The sequence below is a fragment of the Mus caroli genome, unplaced genomic scaffold (assembly GCF_978045245.1).
Source record: "Mus caroli unplaced genomic scaffold, Mus_caroli_1 scaffold_11, whole genome shotgun sequence".
Lineage (NCBI taxonomy): Eukaryota > Metazoa > Chordata > Mammalia > Rodentia > Muridae > Mus > Mus caroli.
Window position 1 is genome coordinate 99789184 of NW_028227266.1, and position 24354 is coordinate 99813537.

Genomic DNA, 24354 nt, shown 5'->3' on the forward strand with positions numbered 1-24354 from the left:
TCACACAAAGGTGTCCCAGCACTCAAGAGGCAGAGGCAGGCTGATCTGTGAGTTCCAGGCCAGCTTGGTCTACATGGTAAGCTCCAGGACAGCCAGGCTACATAGTGAGACCCTGGGTGGTGATGGTGCAGACCCTTAATCCAAACAGCCAGGACTACACAGAAAATCCCTGCCTTGAAAAAAAAAAATTAAAATCCATCCTATTAAAGGCAGGTGATATGGTACTGTAGACCTCTCCAACAGAAGCTGAAGATCATGTTTCCCATTAGCATTACAAAAAGGATAGTAAAATAGCACACTGGGTAAAGGCAGAAACACAGGACACCAGGAGCCACTTCCCAATACAACAGACCACACCTGACCCTCCCAAGGGACACCCCCCCCACCCCACCCCCACCCCCGCATTGAAAGGCCATCAGTCTGGGCAAGGGTCAAGTCCTTCGGATTATGGGAAACCATTTGCAATTCAGATCTCAGGTAAGATCTCTGGGCACATAAGCAGCACAGATGCTGAGCCAAAACCTTCCCTCCACTTGCACCGTCTCTTGGCTCCACCAAACACCAATGAGAACTCAGATAAGGAACTAGATGTGGGTCAGGCATTCTGTTTACAGCAGATGAGAGCGACAGGACACCAGCCACAGGCACAGCTCTTACCTTCACCATGAATGTGAAGTCTGTTAGGGCAGGGGAGTAGACGGCCCCACCAGCACACGGGCCCATGATCAGAGAAATCTGTGGGATGACTCCGGACGCTGTGACATTCCTCTGCCAACACAGAGAAACAAAGAATCTGGTTATAGAAGGACTCACAGCTCTCTGCGGGGAGATAAAAGCATTTGCTTCCCCAGAAATCTCCATGCAGGAGGCAAAAGATCCAATCAGGAGAGTGCTTCCAAAATTATGTGTGCAACGTGTCCTCACAACGGAGGAGCCGTTTATGGGTCACTTTCTGAAACAAAGAGTGCTCCCTTGTCTTGGCATCAGTTCCTCACCATGACGTGAGCTATAGGTCCCAGCCACTGTTAAGTCCAGTGGAGAAGCAGCCTGTACCCAGCCTGCTTGTAGCCCTGACCTCTACGTACCCCCTCCACAGAAGCTCCCAGAAGGTGGGAAATGAAGTCACCAAGGCAGGTGCCATTAAGTGGCCTTCATCATCTGCTCATCCTCAGACAAGGCCTGGTAGCTGTGAGAGGAAAGACTACACAGGAGGGTTGTGTGGGCAAAGGTGTTATGAAGAAAGTAAAGCCTCGAGCTCTAGGAAAACAGTTTGAGGCTCAAGGACTATCTCCTCTCTATCTCCAAAAGAAATAAAAGGAGGAGGGGGGGAGGCTAAACACCAAAGAAGATTGAGACACCTGAGAGTCTAGCATTTTTAATTAAGGTTTTCCACCAGTCTAATACCAGCTCCAGGTGTCTCTTGAGGCGAAAGGAAATGATACCAGACAGCAACCCAAATCCTCGAGAAGCAATTAAGATCACGAACAATGGATAACCTGTGATTAAAGACCAAACGCTGGAGGCTGGGAAGACGACCGCTCAGTGGATAACTGCAAACATGAGAACCCAAAGTCAGACAGAGTCACTTGCAGGTCCATGGACCCAGCACTTCTATAGCAAGATGGGAGGCAGAGGCAGGAGAATTCCTACAGGCTAGCGACCTTGGAATACACAGAAGGAATAAAGGATACCATTTCTCAAAACAAGGTGGCAGGCAAGGACCGACAGCTGGGGCTCTTCTGACTCCACAGGTCACCACACACATACATAGCTATACACATACATACACATACATAAAAACATATTGCATAAAACTCTCTTTTCTTAATTTGGGACTGGAGCGATGGCCTGGCAATTAGAAGCATTTATTGTCTTCAGATCACAGTACCTATATGGGGAGACATACAACAGCCTGTGAGTCCAGCTCCTGGGGATCTTCCACAGGCATCTGTACACTACTGGCAGACTCACTCAGATACACACACACTTAAAAGTAATTGTTTAGAAATAAAGAACAAATAAAGTAATAATTATAACACTGTATTTGGGCTCATAACTTGAAACACACATGTGTATACACACATAAACACATGCAATAAACACATACACACAGGCACACACACATACATAAAATTAAGTAAATATACCCAGGTGATAGTGGTACACATCTTTAATTACAGCACTCAAGAGGCAGAGGCAGGTGGATCTGAGTTCGAGGCCAGCCTGGTCTATAGAGCAAGTTCCAAGAAGGCCAGGGCTACACAGAGAAATCTTGTCTCAAAAAACAATAAATGAATAAGTACATATATACATACATACATACATATAATGATTTTTAAAAAGAGATTGTGTTGAGATACTCATTGCAATCTGGAAGCAATTACTGAACATTCAAAAAAGTTACAATGGGGTTGAGATTAATATAAGCAAAATGCAATAATATACATATAGAAAAATATTTATTTAAGCTAAAGGTGATGGTGTGCCCAGCACTTGGGAGACAAAGGCAAGAGGCTAAGAAGTTCTAGGCTAGCCTAGGCTATATAAAACCCTGTCGGGTTTGGGGTGGGAGAAGGAAGAGAAGAAAGAGACAGAGAAGCAACTATTATTTTGTATGCTTACTTATTTTTAATTTTTTAAAGTACAGTTTAAAAAATTAGACAAGCATAGTAGAGCATGCTTATACTCCCAGAATTTTGAAAGCTGGGGCAGAAGATTAGGAGTTTGAAGCCAATGGAGGCAACATAACAAGGGTCTCCCTGCCACCAAAAGAAAGGAAGAAAGAAAGAAAGGAAGGAAGAAAGAGAAAAATTTAAAGTACACTAAAAGTATTTAACATAAGAACTATGGGCTTGGGGTAGGGTTCTCTTGTTGGTATAAAATCACTTTGTTTGTCTTTTTTTTTAGATGGAATCTCACACTATGTAGCCCAGGCTAGTCTCAAACTCATGGGCTCAAGTGATTTCCTGACTAGCTAAAAATGATGGAACACCCCCACCCCCCAAGCACTCAGGCTAACAGGATATAGCCATGAGACATCACAGAAGACAGATGGGACAGCTTTAGGAAACCAGGAAATAACTTCAGCCACAGGACTGTCGGAAGCACCTTTCGGGAAGTCTAGTCGAACCCTTTTGGGATGGAGACAGGAGTAACTGCTGAATTTCACGTGACCCGCTGCTATCTTTCCCCAGCCCGGACAAGCACACCTACAGTGGCTAGCTGGCACCAAAGAGGGGCAACAAAGGCCGCATCCTCGGTAGGGTCATGCTTTTTATTCTGAGGTGCTGAGGATCCAAACTGGGCAACCACTGTGCCTCATCTCCAGCCCGGATGTGTATCGTCACCATTAACTGTGGCTTCTGAAGCGTCAGCTTCGTTCAGTTCTGATGGATTGTTTTCTTATTACGAGGGAGGGAAAAGGATACTTTCCCAACCCTTGCTCTAAACTTCTGAGAACACCTTGTTTGGTTTGTTTGTTTGCTTGCTTGCTTGCTTGCTTGTTTTGAGACAGTGCTTGCTTGCTTGTTTTGAGACAGGATTTTTCTATGCAAAAGTTCTGGTAATCCTGGAACTCAATTTGTAGACCAGGCTAGCCTTGAATGTAGAGATCCGATTGCCTCGGCCTCCTGAGGGCTGGGATTAAAGGCGTGCACCCCCACACTCTGCCTGTCTAAGAACATCTTTCTCAAATCGTTGATTGAACACTGTGATGGTTAGTATTATCAAACACAGCTCTGAATATTGTAGGAGGCAATATGGGCCTGGCTGGGTTGAGCTGGGAACCCACCGTAAATACAAGCACCATCCCATAGCCCAGCATCCAGGGCTGCAGCATCCTGGGCTGCACTGAAAGACACAACAGAAGGGAGCCATGGAGGAGCGTTCTCATTTCTGTCCCCCCCCCCCCCCCCCCCCGACTGCAGGTAGCACGTGACCAGCCAGCCCCTCCTCCTCACTACGGACCACACCCCAAAACGCGAACCAGAATAAACTCTTTCTAAAGGCACTTCTGTCACAACCCTGAGAAAAATAACACCACAACCACAGAAACAACTAAAATTTAAGAGTTCATATTCAATACACATCTTAAAAAAACAGCTTAGGGGGCTGGTGAGATGGCTCAGTGGGTAAGAGCACCCGACTGCTCTTCCGAAGGTCCAGAGTTCAACTCCCAGCAACCACATGGTGGCTCACAACCATCCGTAACGAGATCTGGCGCCCTCTTCTGGAGTGTCTGAAGACAGCTACAGTGTACTTACATATAATAAATAAATAAATCTTTAAAAAAAAAAAAAAACAGCTTAGAAAAAGTCACAGTTGGATCCCACAGTCAATAAGCAAAGCGGACTGAAGGAGCTCAGTTTGGAAGTTACCAGGAAACCAGGCATGGCGGTGCATGCCTACCACCCAGCTCATGGGAGGCAGAAAGTTCAAAGCCATCTTCAGCTACATAGTGAGATGGAGGCAAGCCTGGGCTACACAAGACCCTGACTCAATGGAGAAAAACAAGAACACCTTACCAGATAGAATACTACAAATTTCCACTATTCATCAACAAATTATGGATCATAAGACACGCAAATGGGAACAGCCATTCACGGAAAAAACACAATCTGAGGGATAACAAACCTGAGGAAGCCCTGTGAGCTTACAGGAGATTCCACTAGGCTCCTCCCAGGGACCTAGCAACAGTTTATGTTATCACCTGCCTCCACCATGTGTGCCAGGTGTGTGTGTGTGTGTGTGTGTGTGTGTGTATCTATGTGTCCCACTCCCATATTCTCTCTCTCCCTCTTCTCTCCTCTGCACCACCCCCTTCTCTGCCCACATGGCTCTGCCCCATCTGTCTGCCTGTCTACATGGCCACTCATCTGCCTCTACCCCTCCTCCAGGTCCTCACTCCTCTCCCTTCCCCAGTCAGCCCCCTTACACCAGATGTGTTGCAGTGTGTGATTTCTCAGGGGCACACCTTGGCATGGGCCCACCAGGCACCCCCTCCCCACATTATATTTCATAACACACACACATTGAAACTATTAGTCACAGATGCGACAGCAGCTCTCCTAAATATGGTTGATGGATGAAATAAAATAATAATAAACGTGGAAAAAGAACTTCAGGAAATCAGGAAAAACACTGAACAAAATAAGAATAACACGAACAGAAATCATAGAAAACAAACAAGCAGAAACTGTGGATGGTAAATGACATGAAATCATTATTCATCAAATGACTGGTAGAAGGTTCGCTGGCAGATTTAATCACAGGAAACAATGGGTCAGGGAACCTGAAGATAAAACCCTGGAAGTTACCATGTTGAGGAAAGAAAAACATGAACAAAGCCTGAGAGACCTGTGGGAAGCCATCAGGGACCAACGTGCATACCACAGGAACCCAGGAGACACAGAAAGGGCCCAGTCAAATACCGGGAGAAATATAACCCCAGACTTCCCAGATTTGACGAAAGACTTGTACAAACGTTCACATTTAAGAAGCTCAACAAACTCTAAAGAAGGATGAACTCAAATGATGTCACACTGTGACCCGTTATAGTCAAACTATGAACCTCCAGCCCAGGAAGGAACAGGGAAGCAGCAGGGCAGAACGGCTCCCCTCTAACAAAGGGATCCCAGGAAGATAAACGGTCAAGCCCAGGGGGCAGCAGAACATAGTTCAAGTACTTGATGAAAAACCTGTCAGCCAAGAATTCAACATCCAACAAAGCCAAACTTCAAGGAAGGAAGAGTAAGACATTTCCAGATAACAGAGGCTGAAGGAAGTCGCTGGCAGCTGAGACATCATACAAGAAACACAGAAGCTTAGGTCTGAAATGAAACGACACTAGACTGCTACAGAAAGCCGTGGGAAAAGAGACACTAGTAAATCCATCTGTCTAGGTAAAGCTTGTGACAAAGCACATTCCTGCGATTGTTCGTACATATGGCTTTTAAATCTGTCAACAGAGTGATCTTCAATGATGTAGACACACAAAAGCACCATGTCCACACACTGTTCATGCTAACTTCCTTTCAACCAGTTAAGATCTTGGTTGTAATTCCCCAGATGACCACTAAGAAAAAGACACTTTAAAATACAGTGAAGGAGGCTTGAAGAGATGATGCCTCAGTGGTTAAGAGCACTGGTTGCTCCTCCAGAGGACCCAAGTTGAATTCCCAGCACCCATGTGACAGTTTGCAACCTTTGTAACTCTAGACCCAAGATATCCAAGATCCTCTTCTGGCCTCTACAGGCATCAGGCACGTAGTTGGTATATAGACACACATGCGGACAAAACACCAATGTGTGTAAAATAAAAATAAAGGTTACGATTTTTTGGGGGGGGGGTCGTTTTTTTTTTTTTTTTCTTCCCGAGACAGGGTTTCTCTGTACAGCCCTGGCTGTCCTGGAACTCACTTTGTAGACCAGGCTGGCCTCGAACTCAGAAATCTGCCTGCCTCTGCCTCCTAAGTGCTGGGATTAAAGGCGTGTGCCACCACCGCCTGGCTAAAGTTACAATTTTTGAAAAATAAAAATATGGCGAAAATTGAAGTGAACTAAAATGGTTCAACTCAACTACACACAAAAGTGGGTGGAGCTGTGGCTGGGTATGGTGGGTGGGCTGGTGGGCAGGGCTACGGCTGGGCATGGTGGGTGGGCGTGGTGAGCGGAGCTATAGCTGGGTATGTGGGTGGGCGTGGCAGATGACTATGGCTGGATATGGTGGGAGGGGGTGGTGAGCAGAGCAATGGCAGGGTTTGGCAGGCTGCTTTTCTTGGCCATGGCAGCACATGCTTGTAAGCTCGGCAGACACAGGAGGATTTACAGCCAGACACTGTTAACTACACAGAAAGATTTTTTCATTAAAAAAGGAGGAAGCTGTGGGTAGAGGAGTCCAGAATGCTGTCTCAGGGGATAAACGTGTGCTTGTAGCCAAGGCTAATGCTCAGCTTCCATCCCAGCCTACCTTTAGTGGAAGGAGAGAATTAATTCTCACAAGTTGTTGTCTGACCTTCGTGCATGTATTACAGCACATGTATGGCCACACACACATACAAATATAAAAACTAAAAATAAAAAGCCATAAAAGGGGGCTCTGTGGTTAGGACGCCTGCTGCTCTTCCAGGGAACCAAAGTGCAATTCCAGCACCCAGCTGATGCAGTTCACAGCTGCCTACTAACTCCAGCTTAGGAAGAACTGGTGCCCTCTTCTGGCCTCCAGCGGGCACCTCTACACGTGTGGCATGCACTTGTGCACGCAGGCACATGTAACCGCACATAAAATTTAAAACTTTTTGACAGTTATAACAGAAGAATCCAGGCACCAAAAATCCACCTAAGAGACTAACAGACTGATCTTTTAAAAGATAATGTACATGTTCTCTATAGTTTTACTTTTGACAAAAGGGCACACAAAAAAGTTGAGAATATGAGATTTAAAAAAAAAAAAGTTCCATGAGAGGAAAATATAGAGCCATGGTGGCAATGTTATCAGACAAAGTAACTTTAAAAAGTTATAAAATAGAAAGCTATCATGTATGGGCCAGGCACAGTGGTACATGTCTTTAATCGCAGCACTTGGGAGTGAGTGACACCTCTTCTAATAACAGACAGCAGGTTGATAAGTAAGTAGTAAACTGACCACGATAAAACAATACATAACAAACTTTACAAGTCCATCGAACAGACGACATATTCTCAAGCTGGGCATGGTGGCTCACACCTGAAAGCCCAGCACTTGGGAGACTGAGGTGGGAAGCTAAGTTCAAGGCCTGTCTTAGCTGAATCTGGGACGGGTGAAAGCCCTTGGATAGCAGGTTCAAGGCCCCAGGTAAGGATTCTACCACTACAGAAATGTACACTGTTTGACACACTGAACGGCATGTCACAATGGATGGATTTTTCAGTTTTTCAGTTAAATTTAAATAAAGATGCTTGTTTTTTGTAATGTCAAGGTCAGGGTACGTACAGTGGCACAAGTCTTCAATTCTAGAATGTGGAAGGCAGAGACAGGGAGTTCTCTGTTGAGTTCAAGACTAGCCTAGACCATGCAAGCTCTGGGTCAACACGGAGCTATATTGTGAGACCCAGTTCAAAAGAAGTTTTTAAAAATTTAAACCAAGGTCATGAAGAACAAAGACTACAGAACTGCCCCAAATTAAAGAAAGAAAATAAAGAGGTATGACAATTGGGTTCATTCCAGGTCAGAAACAAAAGTTAAGGAAAGAGGGAGAGGAAAAGGGGAGAGGGAGGGGAGGGGAGGAGAGAGGTAGGAGAGGGGATAGGAGGGGAGGGATAGAAGAAAGAGGACAGGGGAAGAGAAAGAGAAGAGGAGGAAGAGGAGGGGAGGAAAGGAGAGAAGACAAGAGGAGAAAGGGGGACAGGGGAGGAAAAGAGAAGGAAAGGAAGCTATTAAGGGCTTTTATTAAGGCCACTAGATAAAGACTATGAATATTAATAACAGATTGATGTCATGTCTCCTTTTATGTTTATATTCTGGCTAATGTCCCCGGGAAATACACAGTGAAGGACTTAAGAGCTAAAGGAAGCAAAATATCATCAGTTTGCCCCCAAAGGTTTCTAAAGTAACATGCAAATACGTATTGCTAGAGAGAATGGTACATTGAATGGGGGCAGCACATCTGGTTAAAGGGCACAGGACAGGGTTGAAGAGATGGCTCAGTGGGTAAGAGCACTGACTGCTCTTCCAAAGGTCCTGAGTTCAAATCCCAGCAACCACATAGTAACTCACAACCACCTGTAATGGGATCCGATGCCCTCTTCTGCGGTGTCTGAAGACAGCTACATTGTATACTCACTCACATAAAACAAAACAAATCTTTAAAGGGCACAGGGCAGATTTTGGAACACGAGGTCTGAAACTGTATCACAATTAAAAGCAACGAGAAAGTAACAACACAACAGCAATGAATGGCACAGTCCTGTGACAAGCAGGTGTTGCAAACAATTCCGTCAACACCACAGATCTCAAAGTTGCTAAGGCCCAGTTCCTGGAAACAGCAGCAACTGGAGCCCCACCGCTTAAACATCTACCAGATGATATCCCAAAGCCCAGCCATACTCTAAAATGTAGCCGCTTCTCTGGGGGCCTCATTTTTTCCCCTATGCAACGCAGACATGATTTCTAAACCATGAGCCTTGAAGACCTTCCAGACCTCCCTGTACTGGACAAACAACCACAGAACTAATGTTTCCTATGGTGGGTTAGCTTCAGAACTAGGCGAGAAGGATTCAAAGGCATGTTCAGAACATATAAAAGCTGGGTAGCATTTCAAGTAATGTGCATACACTTACAACTTACCGAGGGTCTCACACACACAAGCATACAATGGATCATGAAGGGCAGTGACCAGGGACAAGATATTTGTCATTCTGAAGGGGTGGGATGGATAGCCCTGGGCTGACTAGAAACTGCCTGTCTCCCCTCTCTCTCACCTATCAGACCCCCATCCCCGTCTCCCTCATCAGACATTTCCTATGTCAGATAGTACAGGTGTCTGACATGATGTCCTCCAAGAGTTTCTGATGATGAGATTTGGAAAGATTTCTTTCTTCTTTTTATCCCTGTTTAAACATTGTATAATAAGTAGTCCCTAGTGTTTAAAAAGAGGGCGCTTAAACAAAAAAAAAAAAAAACTTTATTCTAGCAAATCAGTTTACCTTTAACATTCCTTACCATCTCTCTCTTGCTTAAAAAGATAAATGAGATAGATAGATAGATAGATAATAAATAGATAAGAAAAACAGCCCGGTGGTGGTGGCGCACGCCTTTAATCCCAGCACTCGGGAGGCAGAGGCAGGCAGATTTCTGAGTTCGAGGCCAGCCTGGTCTACAAAGTGAGTTCCAGGACAGCCAGGGCTACACAAAGAAACCCTGTCTAGAAAAACCAAAAAGAAAAAAGAAAGAAAGAAAGAAAGAAAGAAAGAAAGAAAGAAAGAAAGAAAGAAAGAAAGAAAGAAAGAGAGAGAGAAAGAAAGAAAGAAAGAAAACGAAAACATTTCCAAGCTCTTTCTCCTCATGAATGACCTTGAGCTAATTATTTATCTAACAACTGACTGTCTCTCAAGAACAAAGAGCAGTCTTTGCAGCCCATTTGGTCGGTCATCCAACCTTCATTGCACCCACAGTGGCAGTGACAGAGGAAGCACTGCAGGGGAGGATGGAGCAGAAGACAATACGAGCACACATAGAGGCAACTCTGTTAATGGCTTTCTCACCAGGAAGATGTCCGCGTAGCCAGCCAAGGACTCCACCCCCTCCTGGATTCTGGCGCCTCCGGAGTCATTGAGCCCGATCACTGGAGCCCCCACTGTTATGGCCTGGTCCATGATCTAAAACGGTATAGAAAAAATCTTATGAGACATCTGCTCTGGTTACCAAAAATAGCAATGACAAAGCCCCTTGCTGGGCCAAGGAGATGGCTTGTGTATTAGTGGGTGAAAACGTCACCAGCCTTGCCCTCACAAGCCAAGTCCAACTGCCCATTCTCAATAGCGCAATAAAGGAGCCAAATGAATAGTGAAAAGCAGAACAGGGAGATTTATTCAGTGTGACCATACAAGGAAGAAAGACAAAGGGATCCAGAAGCCACCCACCCTAAATCCATCTACAGGGGTGTTGGCAATACACAAGGTATGTGTCACTGGGCAGTCCAACAGGTATGGTTCCTGGCCCCTGACCAGCTCCTAGTCTTTCCTACAAGGTCATCTGATGAGCTGTAAATCTTTCTCCAGTGTTGTGGGATATCCACAAAAGAAGACTGCTTGGACATGGGTTTTAAGTCTTTACTAGCTGGCTGTCAACTATATTGTGTGTTCAGGATCCCTGTGTAGCCCTGAGCCTTTCTCAGGGTGAGTTTTGAGCACAAAAACCATGTTCTAGGTTGACATACTTCGGTTAACAAGAACATTTAGCCAGAAGCTAAACTACAAAAGCCAAAAAGCAAGACTACTACATTTAGACACTTTTCCAGTATGGCCTTTGATAGATCAGGTCTGTTTTCATCTTTTGGCAGGTGGTGCTGTCAATGTGCTGAGTTTTACAACGTGAATGGCACTTCCATCATGGAGTCAGTTGTGCTAAGGTCTGAGGATCTGAGGCCTGTTACACCAAGAGACAAGTTCCTCCTCAGGATGCCACCAGGGTTTCAGCCATTTCTCTCCCAGTAGGATATTCTTAGGGCGTTTACATCTCTTGCAGCTACATTCTTTCAACAGTCCAGTAGCCAAAGAGGGGTGTATGGGTGTCTCTTTTTATTAGTGGTTCTTTAACCTTCCTAATGCTGTGACCCTTTAATACACTAGCCCATATATTAAACTGAGACCAGGCCCACTGCAACAGATTTTCCTCCTGAGTCACCAGTTGGTCACCTTAGATGGTTAGTGAAGCACATTTACTTCATTATGTCATGTGACCTTTACAACTGAAGCAGTAAAAAAGGAAAACCTGGAAGGTTTAAATGTAACTGGCTAGCCTGGCCATGAAGGTGCATGCCTTTAATCCCAGCACTTGGAAGGCAGAGGCAGGCAGATCTCTCAGTTTGAGGCCAGCCTGGTCTATGGAGAGAGTTCCAGGACAGCCAGGGCTATACAGAGAAACCCTGTCTCAAAAAATAAAAATAAAAAAAGGAATTGGGTTAAGATCTCTAGAGTAATACATGTCTAAAATCCAGGTAGCTCCATTACAGAGGGAAACTTAATCAGCTATTAATAATTCAATATTACTTCCAAAATTCTCTAAACATCAACAGTGCCAGCATCACGTCTCGGACCATCTCAGTCTAATGGGTTGTATCTGGGGAGCTTTTCTTGTTTGGTTGGCTGCTTGAGGTTCTGTTTGTGTTCGAGTTTCTTCATCAGCAGAATTCGGAATTGTCTCTAAGGTCTGCTCATGTTAGGCACATTTCCTATCACAGAGCTCTAAGCTCTGTCCTCCAGAGTGTGTTTAAACCTTCATGCAGGGGCTGAAGAGATGGCTCAGTGGTTAAGAGCACTGGCTCTTACAAAAAACAAACAAACAAAAAAACAATTCAGTTCCTAGAATCCACAGGGCCATTCACAACCATCTGTAACTCCAGTTCTAGAGGATGCAACACCCTCGTCTGGCCTCTGCAGGCACCAGGCACACACACTCTACATAGATGTGCATACAGATAAAAAATAAAGAAATCCTTTTTATAAAAAAAAAAAAAAAAAACCCCAAACACTGTTATATCATGCAATCTTTGTACTACTGCTCTTTACATTTTAATGCCTGGACTCTCTGCCTAGATCTTTTCTTGGGATTCCCAGAATTTCAACGTGGCTGTGAATGCCTACATGATCTGTGAACTTGAGTTAGGAAACGTTTACATTCTCACCTGTATGAACTCTGTGCAGTGTCGACCACTTCCTTTACTGATGAATGCACACCCTGTGCCTTTGCCATTATTAGAAACCAGGAGCTTCTGCTACATTAAAATCGCTGAGCACCAGGATTTTCTCACTTGAGCCTTCTTTGAATTATACCAGCTAGAAGATTCACTGCTAAGTGCTTATTTAATGCACTAATAAGTACATATATTAATGAGCCAGACCTAAGGGTACACACCTTCAATGCCAGCACTCGGGAGGCAGAGGCAGGTGGACAGAAGTGGGTTTGACCTAATGCTGCTTGTGTTATGTTAATTTTGGTCCCCCAAAACTGCTTATGAGTGTCCACACATTAGACACCAAAGAACTCTGCCCCCAGTTGGCTCCAATTGGTAAATAAAGATGCCAGCAGCCAATGGCTGGGCAGGACAGACAGAGGTGGGAGTTTTAGGATTACAAGGCTGGGAAGAAAGAGAAGAAGAAGAGAATCACCATGAGAGGGGCGTGGGACAGACCAGCCATGTAAAAATTCGGGTAAGTGGCTCTAGTGGTCACTTCTCTAACTGGGTCTGAGGCAGCAGAGATGAAATACAGATTTTAAAGGATGTTAACTCCAGAATACCAGAGGGCAGTGTTGGCTAGCTGCAGGATTAGAAGTGCACAGCCTTTGAGCTAGTCAAGGCATATCAAAATTAACTGGTGTGTGTGTGTGTGCGTGCGTATGCATGTGTGTCTGTCTGTCTTTCATTCTTGAATCCAGAGAGGTTGGCCCAACTTGTGTGCTACCCACCAGGAGCTAAAGTGGTTAACTAATTTGCAGCTACAGTGGTCTCTGGGTGTGAGGCCAGCTTGGTTTTCAGAGCAAGTTCCAGAACAGCCAGAAGGACACAAAGAAACCCTTTCATAAAATAATAATAACAAGGGGCTGGTGAGATGGCTCAGCAGGTAAGAGCACCCGACTGCTCTTCCAAAGGTCCTGAGTTCAAATCCCAGCAACCACATGGTGGCTCACAACCATCTGTAATGAGATCTGACTCCCTCTTCTGGTGTGTCTGAAGACAGCTACAGTGTACTTACATATAATAAACAAATAAATCTTTAAATAGATCTGCCTAGTCCCCAAAATCTGGGGTTACAAGCATATGTGGTCACACTTAGCTTTTATGCAAGAGCTGGGGATTTGAACTCAGATCCTTCTGTTTTCACACCAAGTACTCACACCCAATGTACCATCGCTCCAGTCCTCAAGCCTTGTAATCTTAGATGTAATTATGTGCATGGAGAAATGTGAGGGTTCGAGGTTCCTGTGTTTGGAAATTCAAAGATGCCTGAGCCTGCGAAGTCCGCTCCTGCCCCGAAGAAGGTCTCCAAGAAGGCGGTGACCAAGGCCCAGAAGAAGGACGGCAAGAAGCGCAAGCGCAGCCGTAAGGAGAGCTACTCGGTGTACATGTACAAGGTGCTGAAGCAAGTGCACCCGACACCGGCATCTCCTCCAAGGCCATGGGCATCATGAACTCGTTCGTGAACGACATCTTCGAGCGCATTGCGGGCGAGGCGTCCTGCCTGGCGCATTACAACAAGCGCTCGACCATCACGTCCCAGGAGATCCAGACGGCCGTGCGCCTGCCGTGTCGGAGGGCACCAAGGTGGTCACCAAGTACACCAGCTCCAAGTGATCGTGCCAAGAGGAGTAGACCTGACATCGTTTCTACCACTCGTCAGTGCTGGATGCTGTAACCTCAAGACAGTGCAAATGGGTGATACTAGCAGATTAACCACCATAGTTTGAAAACTCAAGGAACAACTGATAAGCATCTGGCTAGAAATTCTTTTTTTTTTTTTTTTTTTTTTTTTTTTTTGGTTTTTCGAGACAGGGTTTCTCTGTGTTGTCCTGGCTGTCCTGGAACTAGCTCTGTAGACCAGGCTGGCCTTGAACTCAGAAATCCTCCTGCCTCTGCCCCCCAAGTGCTGGGATTAAAGGCGTGCGCCACCACGCCCGGCCTGGCTAGAAATTCTATAAAAATGTTCACTGTAGAAATTTGTGATAAGAAAGACACACAGAAGTAGAAAATGAGAATACTTGTAGCAAAATTAAATTGTTCCTAGCAAAAGAAAAAAAAAAGAAATGTGAGGGTTGACAGGAGGACAGATTCACACATATTATCCCAGCCCTGGGACAGAGGAAGGCAGGGAGCTTAGGAAAGGTGGGAAGGGGGAAGAGAACAGAAGGAATAGAATGAATGTGGTTGTAGACCTTACCAGGGTCATGCAGACACTATGAAAATACTTTAAGAAATGAGCTAAGAGTCCCCTCTGGGCAGTACCATGATGTACAGATCTGCTCCAGCTCCATTCATTGCGCCCCCAGAATACTCAGCGTGTGCCACATAAACTGGTGGATGCACTGGGTTTATTGTCGATAGTAAACACTTACTTTGCAGATCTTTTGAGCATGTGCTCCTGACAGACTGCCTCCAAAAACTGTAAAATCCTAAAAGAGAAACAATTAGAACAGGTAAACCATAAGGACCAGGCAGAGCCCAAGACGAGATGGGAAGTGGGAAGGCATGGGAAACCCACACTGTGAACACGCTTCACATGTTAAAAAGAATAGGAAAAAAAAAAAAAAAACACCCAGCTGGGCGTGGTGGCACACGCCTTTAATCCTAGCACTCGGGAGACAGAGGCAGGTGGATTTCTGAGTTCGAGGCCAGCCTGGTCTACAAAGTGAGTTCCAGGACAGCCAGGGCTATACAGAGAAACCCTATCTCAAAAAACAAAAAAACAAACATAAAAAAACCCCTCTAGTTCAGATTATTCCCCAAGTTAGTTAATAAAATATTTTAAAGGGAGTTCATGTAGGATCAGGGTTAAAAGACTTTGTCTTGGTTCTACAGAAATGACTCAGCTCTGAGGCAGTAGCTCAAGTGTATTAACCCTGCTAGATTCTACCAGTGCCAGACAAACAATGCCATGTCCAGGAAGTATGGATCCTGGAAAAGGCGGAAAATGAAAGGCAACCAGAGTCCCCCAACCCCTCCCAATCCCTGTTTCTGAAAACTTCACACTAGGGTGTCTTGTAAGCATGAAGATGATAGCAGCAGGCTAGCCCAGAGGTAGCAGCAGGCTAGCCCAGGGGTAGCAGCAGGCTAGTCCAGGGGAACTGGAGTCACAAGGATACCACATGACTGAGAGGAGGGAAGGGAAGGGAAGGGAAGGGAAGGGAAGGGAAGGGAAGGGAAGGGAAGGGAAGGGAAGGGAAGGGAAGGGAAGGGAAGGGAAGGGAAGGGAAGGGAAGGGAAGGGAAGGGAAGGGACACCTACAGAAGGGACACCAGGAAAGAACCAGGTAAGAGGGGTGGACATTAAAACAAGAGTAAGCCTGTGTTAGGAAAATTCACAAAGCCCCTCCTTCACCTTAAGAGGAGAAAGGCTATTCCTCTAAAAAACACAAAAAGCCTGAGTCAGAGACATCCAGACTCAGGGTCACTCGCCTGATTGAAGGCATAGGCGAGGAGGAAAGCCAGAGATTTGAAGCCTGAGTACTGAACCAGCCCTGCTGGCTCCTCCCTCCCCTCTCTATAGAGCTTGCTGACTGCCCGTGGCAAAGGGAAGGAGGACACCTTCCTGGATAAACAGACACATCCCAGAAAACTTACCTGTGTCTGTATCCTGGAGATCACAATGAAGAAGGTGGCTTACTGCACCCCATATCTGGTACCCAGCTTCAATGAATGCCCATTTTCAAACCCAGAAAGGCTCCTCTGTGGTCCAAAGCATTTGCCTGGAACCTCTCTTACCCTTTCTGTGGTCACCTGTGCTGTCCCATTCTACCTACAAATTGTCATCTTCAGAATGAGAGCCCTGCCTTCATCATCTCCAACTCCTGGTCCTCTCTTCCACTTACACCCTGATCAGAGAAGGGACTCAAAAATACCAAAAATATGCTGTTTGAATTTCCGTACTGGCTTTAAATAGTCAGACATGGCCAGAAAACACTGTCATATAATTTCTATATTACCTTCTTTATGAATTTTGCCCAGCTCTTAAAAACTGAAAGTAAAAAAATGTGTGCTTCAACATTTGGCTGACCCAAATATAAAAATCTGTTATGAAATAGTACAAGAAATATCCTGTTTCTATTGCTGCTTTAACAAAATAACAGATTCAGGACTCAATACAAAATGCTTTTATTCTCTCACATTCTGTAGTTTACAAGTTTCCTCCTAGGGGCATGACTGGGCTACAACCAAGGTCACAGTGTCTGTGACCTCTCAGGCGGTTTCAAGGGCAGTCTGTTCATCTTTTCTAAGCCTCTAGAAATGGCGTCCATTGCAGCTCTCATAGAATTCTTCTCTATTCAAAGTCAGACACAGTAGATGGAGTCCTCTCCTCCACTCTTAGAGACCCTTGTGATAACATTTGGCCACCTGGGTAACCCAGGCTACACTATCACAAGGGCAATCAGAACCCTGATTCTTCTTTAATGTGTGCCCTGGCTGGTATTGTGTGAAAACTTGACACAAGCTGGAGTTATCACGGAGAAAGGAGCCTCTCTTGAGGAAATGCCTCTATGAAATCCAGCTTGTCATTAGGCATTTTTTTCAATTAGTGATCAAGCAGGAGGGCCCAGCCCATTGTGAGTAGTGCCATCCCTGGGCTGGTGATCCTTGGTTCTATAAGAAAGCAAGCTGAGCAAGCCAGGGGAAGCAAGCCAGTAAGCAGCATCCCTCCATGGCCTCTGCATCAGCTCCTGTCTCCAAGTTCCTGCCCTGTGTGAGTTCCAGTCCTGACTTCCTTTGGTGATGAACAGCAGTGTGGAAGTGTAAACTGAATAAACCCTTCCCTCCCCAACTTGCTTCTTGGTCATGATGTTTTGTGCAGGAATAGAAAACCCAACTAAGGGGCTGGTGAGATGGCTCAACAGGTAAGAGAACTGACTGCTCTTCCAAAGGTCCTGAGTTCAAATCCCAGCAACCACATGGTGGCTCACACCATCTGTAGTGGGGTCTGATGCCCTCTTCTGGTGGGTCTGAAGTCAGCTACAGTGTACTTATGTATAATAATAAATAAAACCTTTGGGCCTGAGCAGGGCCAAAAAAAAAAAAAAAAAAAAAAAAGAAAACCCGACTAAGACACTGTGTCACTGGCTAGAGAGATGGCTCAGTGGTTAAGAGCACTGATTGTGTGTCTGAAGACAGCTACAGTGTACTTAGATATAATAAATAAATCTTAAAAAAAAAAAAAAAGACACGGTGTCAGGTAACACACTGCTTCTAGAGATTAAAATTTTAAACATGCAGAGCTGGAGAGATGGCTCAGTGGTTAAGAGCACTGACTGCTCTTCCAGAGGTCCTGAGTGCAACCACATGGTGGCTCACAACCATCTGTAGTGAGGTCTGATGCCCTCTTCTGGTGTGTCTGAAAACAGTGACCCTTCACTCAAATACATAAAATTAATAAATAAATCTTTTTTTTTAATGATTTATTTATTTCATTTATATGAGTACACTGTAGTCTGTCTTCAGACACTCCAGAAGAGGGCATCGGATTCCATTACAGATGGTTGTGAGCCACCATGTGGTTGCTGGGAATTGAACTCAGGACCTCTCCAAGCGCAAGCAGTCATTGCTCTTATCCTCTGAGCCATCTCTCCAGCCCAATAAATCTTAAAAAATAAAAGACTACTTCTGAACAGACACACACACACACACACAAAACAAAAAACAAAAAACCGGAAAGCAAATCTGTCATGTGCCCCAAACTATAAGCAAGATTTCATTTCCCAGCCGGGCGTGGTGGCGCACGCCTTTAATCCCAGCACTTGGGAGGCAGAGGCAGGCGGATTTCTGAGTTCGAGGCCAGCCTGGTCTACAAAGTGAGTGCCAGGACAGCCAGGGCTACACAGAGAAACCCTGTCTCGAAAAACCAAAAAAAAAAAAAAAAAAAAAAAAAAAGATTTCATTTCCCTAAATTGTTTTCTTTCACATATTTTGCTCCTGGTTCTAGTTTGGTTTTTTTTGTTTGTTTGGGTTTTTTTTGCTTTTTTTTTTTTCCCCGAGACAGGGTTTCTCTGTGTAGCCCTGGCTGTCCTGGAACTCACTTCATAGACCAGGCTGGCCTCAAACTCAGAAATCTGCTTGCCTCTGCCTCCCAAGTGCTGGGATTAAAGGCGTGTGCCACCACCGCCCGGCCTGGTTCTAGCTTGTAGGTGAGCTTCATTTACTGAAGTTCGGACATACCTGACTGAAGACATAAACCAGTCGTCCATTGATTCGGCCCCGTCCAGTGACCACACTATCTCCGGGAAACTATCAGAAAAAATGGAAAAATAAGGTTAAAAAAAAAAAAACAACAAATACTTCCTTTTCGTGTTTCTTTGTGTAGTCTTGGCTGTCCTGGAACTAGCTCTGTGCACCAGGCTGGCCTCACACTGACAGAGATCTGCCTTCCTCTGCCTGCAGAGTGCTGGAATTTAAGGCGTCCTCCACCACTGCTCGGCCCAAGTACTTTTTTTTTTTTTTTTTTTTTAAGTGTCAATCTTTATCAATTTATTTCATACAAAACAGTAACAATGTAGAATTGGGGTTATCTTCTGCTGCCACACACGCAAAACTGTGAACATTCCAAGCCAAAGTACAGTTTAAAAGGGAGGCTAAACAATACCATTAACCATGCTACTGAACACAGGAACTTTTTATTTTAGAAAGATTAGAAATTAGATAGCAATGTCTTAATATTGCTCTCATCATTGAAGACTTAAGAGTGACTTTATAGGTTTAAAAAAAAAAAAGAGGAAAGAGGAGAAACCGAGAGACTGCTACAACCCAAGTACTCCTTAGAGTCAAGCTGTCATCGTGTCTTAGTGAAGAATCAAAATGCCAAGTTTGCTAAGGTTTAGCCGGAAGAAGGTTCAAACCAAAAACCAAAGTTTGGTTTAGTCCTCAGTACACCAAAATAAATAAATAAATAAATTGAAATAAAGGCAAAATAACTATAAGAGGGCTACCCGGCCACTTACTCTTGAGATGGACACATAAGGAAACATACAGAGCCTGGCATGATGACACATGCCTGGGATCCCAGCAAAAACTAAGGAGAGAGACTCAGTACAAGTTTGAAGTCAGCCTTGGCTACACAGTAACATCCAGAGAGAGAGAGAGAGAGAGAGAGAGAGAGAGAGAGAGAGAGAGAGAGAGAGAGAGAGAGCGCACTTGCAGCTCTTCCAAAGTCACTCATTGCTACCCAAACCCACTCTTTGTCATGGAAATCCAGCATCCGGGTGCCCACATGACTCAGATAGAGCCTGCTGGGTTTACATCTTTGGTCATAGGCAGCAGATATACAGAAAATTGGATCAAAGAAAATCCAAAGAGTTCCACACACCTATGAAAAGCAATCTGGTTTTACTGACCTCAAAGACTCAGATGTATGTGGTGCATGTCTGTGATTCCTCTCAGGAGGCTAAGGCCAAGAGGTACATGAGTTCAAGGCTACCCTGGGCTCTATAAGGATCTAAGGCAGCCTGTGTGGCATAGACAATTTGGAAAAAAAAAAAAAACCACAACAATAAAAACACCTAAACATAGGCTCAAACTTAAGAAGTACCAAGAGCAACAACTGGCCTGCATTTAGATGAGGGCCTGGTTCTTAGAACCCATGTGAGTGACAGTCTGATGATCCTTCTTCCAAACTTGTCATTCTGTATGATGAGGAACAGAACCTGCAACCTGAGCCTTAGAAACGGAACCTGAAGCTGGGCGGTGGTGGCGCATGCCTTTAATCCCAGCGCTCGGGAGGCAGAGGCAGGCGGATTTCTGAGTTCGAGGCCAGCCTGGTCTACAAAGTGAGTTCCAGGACAGCCAGGGCTATACAGAGAAACCCTGTCTCGAAAAAAAAAAAAAAAGAAAGAAAGAAAGAAACTGAACCGGAGTTACACTGCAGAGAATAAACAGCTACCCACAGTCATCTATAGACAAAGATGAAGCTAGGAGAGAAGCCGAAGGCACAGTGGGTCTGAGATGAAAGCTATATGGACTCTTTGCTCTGGCGGGAAGGCCAGCAAGCCACGGGAAGTGTTCACACCACCAGATGTAGATACCTTATTCTTATCCGCAGCCATTCCGAAGTCGGCACATCTGTGTTCCACAAACATGTCGCTCTCCACGAAGCTGCCAGGATCCAGCAGAAGATGGATCCGCTCCCTGGCTGTTAGCTTCCCCTACAACACAAGGATCTGTTGGTGATGTCGCCACAGATTAGTTAACAAGTAAGTAAGACCTGCTGGCAGGAAAGCCAGGGGCACAGGCTTTTCGCCTTTGCCCCAATGTAAAAGGCTCCATTCTATCTGTTCTTGCGCAAGGTAGACAGGCCCTAGTAATAGACTTTGTTTCAGCCAAGACAGCAGGGTAGATGGGGTGCTCCGGAGCTACCAGCCTGTGCAAGGAAACCCAAGGAGGAAACTGAGGCAAGCTTAGGGAGGGTCAGAGATTTACGGGCTCTTTTCAGAGAAGTACACTTCAGCCAGGCCCAACCCTTCCCCTCCAGCAATCCACCTCCACCCCAGGGCACTAATGGGTCCTCCACCTTCACAAGGGCTTGCCCTTCTTCTATCCTAAATAGGAGTCTCTGCTTAAAGACACTAAAACTGTGGAAGCCAAGATCCCCATAGCAGGGCTCTGTGGAGTAAAGGAGAAGGTGCGGAGTGCTGGAGAGCTTCTTGGGTTGGGGGTTGTTTTCAAGACAACGAAAAGAAAATGGCTGGAGATACAGTTCAATTGGTAGAGGGCTTGCCTATTGTGTACAAAAGCAATTCCCAGTACCACAAATACTGCTTATGGTAGTGAATGCCTCTATTACCAGAGCTGGGAGGTGGGGTTGGGGGTGGGGCGAGTTAGAAGTAGAGAGGTCAGAAGTTCAGCATCACCCTTGACTGCAAAGAAAAGTCAAAGCCACGCGGGGGCGTTGGTGGCACACGCCTTTAATCCCAGCACTTGGGAGACAGAGGCAGGTGGATTTCTGAGTTCGAGGCCAGCCTGGTCTACAGAGTGAGTTCCAGGACAACCAGGGCTATACAGAGAAACCCTGTCTTGAAAAACCAAAAAAAAAAAAAAAAAAAAAGAAAAGAAAAGAAAAGAAAGCCAACCTGGGCTGCATGAGATCCTAGTTCAAAATGTCCTTTCAGATGAATTTGAATCCTCAATCTACCAAAAGCCTCCACCTCTTAGGCTCCCAAAACCTCAAATCTATAAATTCCTTGTCCTGCTGTGTTAAGAAAGCAGCACATATACACATTATACAAACAAGAAAAAAATTTTAAAAACTTTAAATTAGATATTCTAATAAAACAGTAAAGCCGGGCAGTGGTGGCGCACGCCTTTAATCCCAGCACTCGGGAGGCAGAGGCAGGCGGATTTCTGAGTTGGAGGCCAACCTGGTCTACAAAGTGAGTTCCAGGTCAGCCAGGGCTATACAGAGAAACCCTGTCTCGAAAAACAAAAAACAAACAAACAAACAAACAAAAAGTAAAAGCCAAAGAGGCTGTGGAAAACAAATTTACTTTTGGGGGAAATAATCTAACAACTACAGAGATAGACAGATAGATAGATATATAGATAATAGACAGATCGATAAATTTTAAGATATTCATACTTTCTGGTCCTCTTTTAGGACATCTGATTCACGGACATAATGAAAAACGTGCTTAAAGGGAACACAAATTAGCCTCCCAACTAAATAAGTTCTGACAGCAGAAAACCCGCTCTGAAGGCCTTAATGTAAGAGCATCAGGATCTTGCCTGGGGTGGAATAGGCAACTGAGCAAGGGTGTCCCAAGAGAAAGGTTACCAGAGCAGTGACAGGCTTTCCCAGGGAACTTAATAGCCCTTCAGAAGGACCCCAAGGGAGAGAGGGCTCATGGCTCACCAGAAACCTTTCAACCACATTTACATCCCTAAGTGTCAAGAGGAATAGTTATCCTTGAGCATTTTTCTTTTTTCAAACATAACTCAGGACATCTGAATCAACATTTGACTCAGATTTTCACACACTTGGGTAGGACTTGTATGCCCTTCACAGGAGCGTTTCCCTTGGGGAACCTTCATGTTAACTTATCCAGCTCTTCTGCCCGGACTCACTCAGGAATCAAGGACACACTGTGCAAGTCTGGCTTCAAGTCTAGGGTCACCTCTTCCAGCTTCTAGTTTGTTTGTTTGTTTGTTTTTCTGCTGCTAAATGACCTCCCCAGAAGAAGCTCAAATGTGATTCCCACCTCAGCTGCTCTCAGCAGAGTAGCCTGAGAGTTTATAGAAAGTCCACCTGCTTCCTATGCAGCAGATCGATACATGAACCTCTCAAAAGGCCAACCAGACTTCCTCCGTCACAGGCGTCACAAGTCCCCAGCACGCAGGGAGACACCACCCCAGGTTAATGTAAACATAACCAAGTTTTTTCTAATACTTGGTGCCTGGGTTTTACTGCTTCCTTCCCCGAGAAGAGGGAAGGAAAAAAAAAAGAAAAAGACCTGTCATAAACTTTTTCAGGCAGCAGGAGAACAATCCGGTCTTTTAAATTCAGAGCCTGTGGCCGATTAATGTAGCAATCTTAGTCTTAACAAGACCTGGAAGACTTTATTCTGTTTACGGTACTTTCTAAAGACCACCTTTCCCAAAAGTTCAAAGCTGCTAAGTGGAGCGCAGCTGGAGACCGGTCCCATCCATCCATCCATCCACCCACTCATCCATCCATCAATCCGTCCACCCATCCGATGATCAATGCCCACCACCACCGCCTGGGGACCTCCCTAAGTGGTTCAGATGTCTACTGACACCCGAGGGGGCTCTAGGTTCTCCAGGTGGACGTTCTCGCCGCGCCCCTCCCAGGCACAGCGTCTATTGGCTGGGAGGCTCGTGCGCCGCGAGCCCGGCGCGCTGTGATAGGTCGGGAGCGGAGGGATCGGGACGCACTGGTGTCCTTGACTCACTCGCTTGTGCTGCGCATCGATGCGGCGCTGGCCTCCTCCCAGCAACGCTGCATGGCGCTTGTTGTCGATGCGCTCTTTAACTGAAACCGGCTGGCTGCAAAGGCCGCGGGTCGTGATGCCGAGGCCGCAATTCAGAACGCTGAGCCTCGCTTCAGCCGCCACCGCCCGAATCCAAATCGCCGCCGCCATTTTTTTTTTTTTTTTTTTTTTTGACTGCCAGCGTGACACACACTGCACCTCAGGACGCATGCGCAGAGAGCGTAGCCTTAGCGGGTCTGCGCCTGCGCGTCGTCGCTGGCCCTAAAGCTCGTAGCAGTCACAGGCTTGCATTCAGGCTCTAGGCGGTCCTGTACTAGGAAAGACCTGCCTCTCTCTCAGCTCTGTGCCCGTGTAGCCACACAGAACAAGGACTTCATTCCTCGTTCTGCTTTAGCCATCTAAACTCCAGGCATCGTCGACCCTCTTCCCCCCAAAAATGAATAGATAATGAGCTCTGCCCAACTTTTACCAAATGCTGTGCCAGGTTTTGCTATTACAACTTAGCCTTGAAATAATTTATATCCAGATTTCACAGATGGGATACACAAGAACAGAAGTAGGTTTGTATGGCGTCAAGACTGAAATGTTTTGTGAGCTCCAGAGAGTGTTGAGCTCCAGAGAGGGTCTCTTAAAGGGGAGAGGAGCTGGGGAGCTACTTGGCTCAGTGCTAAGTTAAAGCCTTTGCCAGCGTGAGTATGAGGACCAAAATTGGGGTCCCCAAACTCAGTACTCAGCCAGAGTAATGAGTGTCTGTACAGAGAGGTTGCCTAGGTGAGATAGCTGACAGAAATAAAAGAATGTGCAGAAGCAAATGAGACTCAATTCTCACACACATAAGGAGACCATTGACACCCCATGTTGTCCTGTGACTTCCACATGTGCACGCCCAAACTCTGATACACACACAAATTTTTTGATGTTTTTTAAGTTTGTGACAAGACACGGAATGGTGAAGTAAACTTT

The 24354-nt window shown here is 45.5% G+C and overlaps 1 protein-coding gene and 1 pseudogene across 1 annotated transcript in view; one reads left to right on the forward strand and one right to left on the reverse strand.

The window, feature by feature from the left end:
* Positions 1-23566, reverse strand: part of Pccb (propionyl-CoA carboxylase subunit beta) — a 55032-nt gene extending 31466 nt beyond the window's left edge. Inside the window, exons 1-6 of the mRNA XM_085827947.1 lie at positions 23353-23566; positions 20473-20592; positions 18614-18682; positions 14807-14863; positions 10240-10353; positions 658-768 (exon numbers count right to left, since the gene is read on the reverse strand). Of these exons, the coding sequence (XP_085684073.1) occupies positions 658-768; positions 10240-10353; positions 14807-14863; positions 18614-18682; positions 20473-20592; positions 23353-23541 (660 nt within the window). The 5' untranslated portion in view covers positions 23542-23566. The remainder of the gene's footprint in view (positions 1-657; positions 769-10239; positions 10354-14806; positions 14864-18613; positions 18683-20472; positions 20593-23352) is intronic.
* LOC147002134 (histone H2B type 1-C/E/F/G/I-like) lies at positions 13697-14283 on the forward strand (annotated as a pseudogene).
* Positions 23567-24354: the final 788 nt, after the last annotated feature.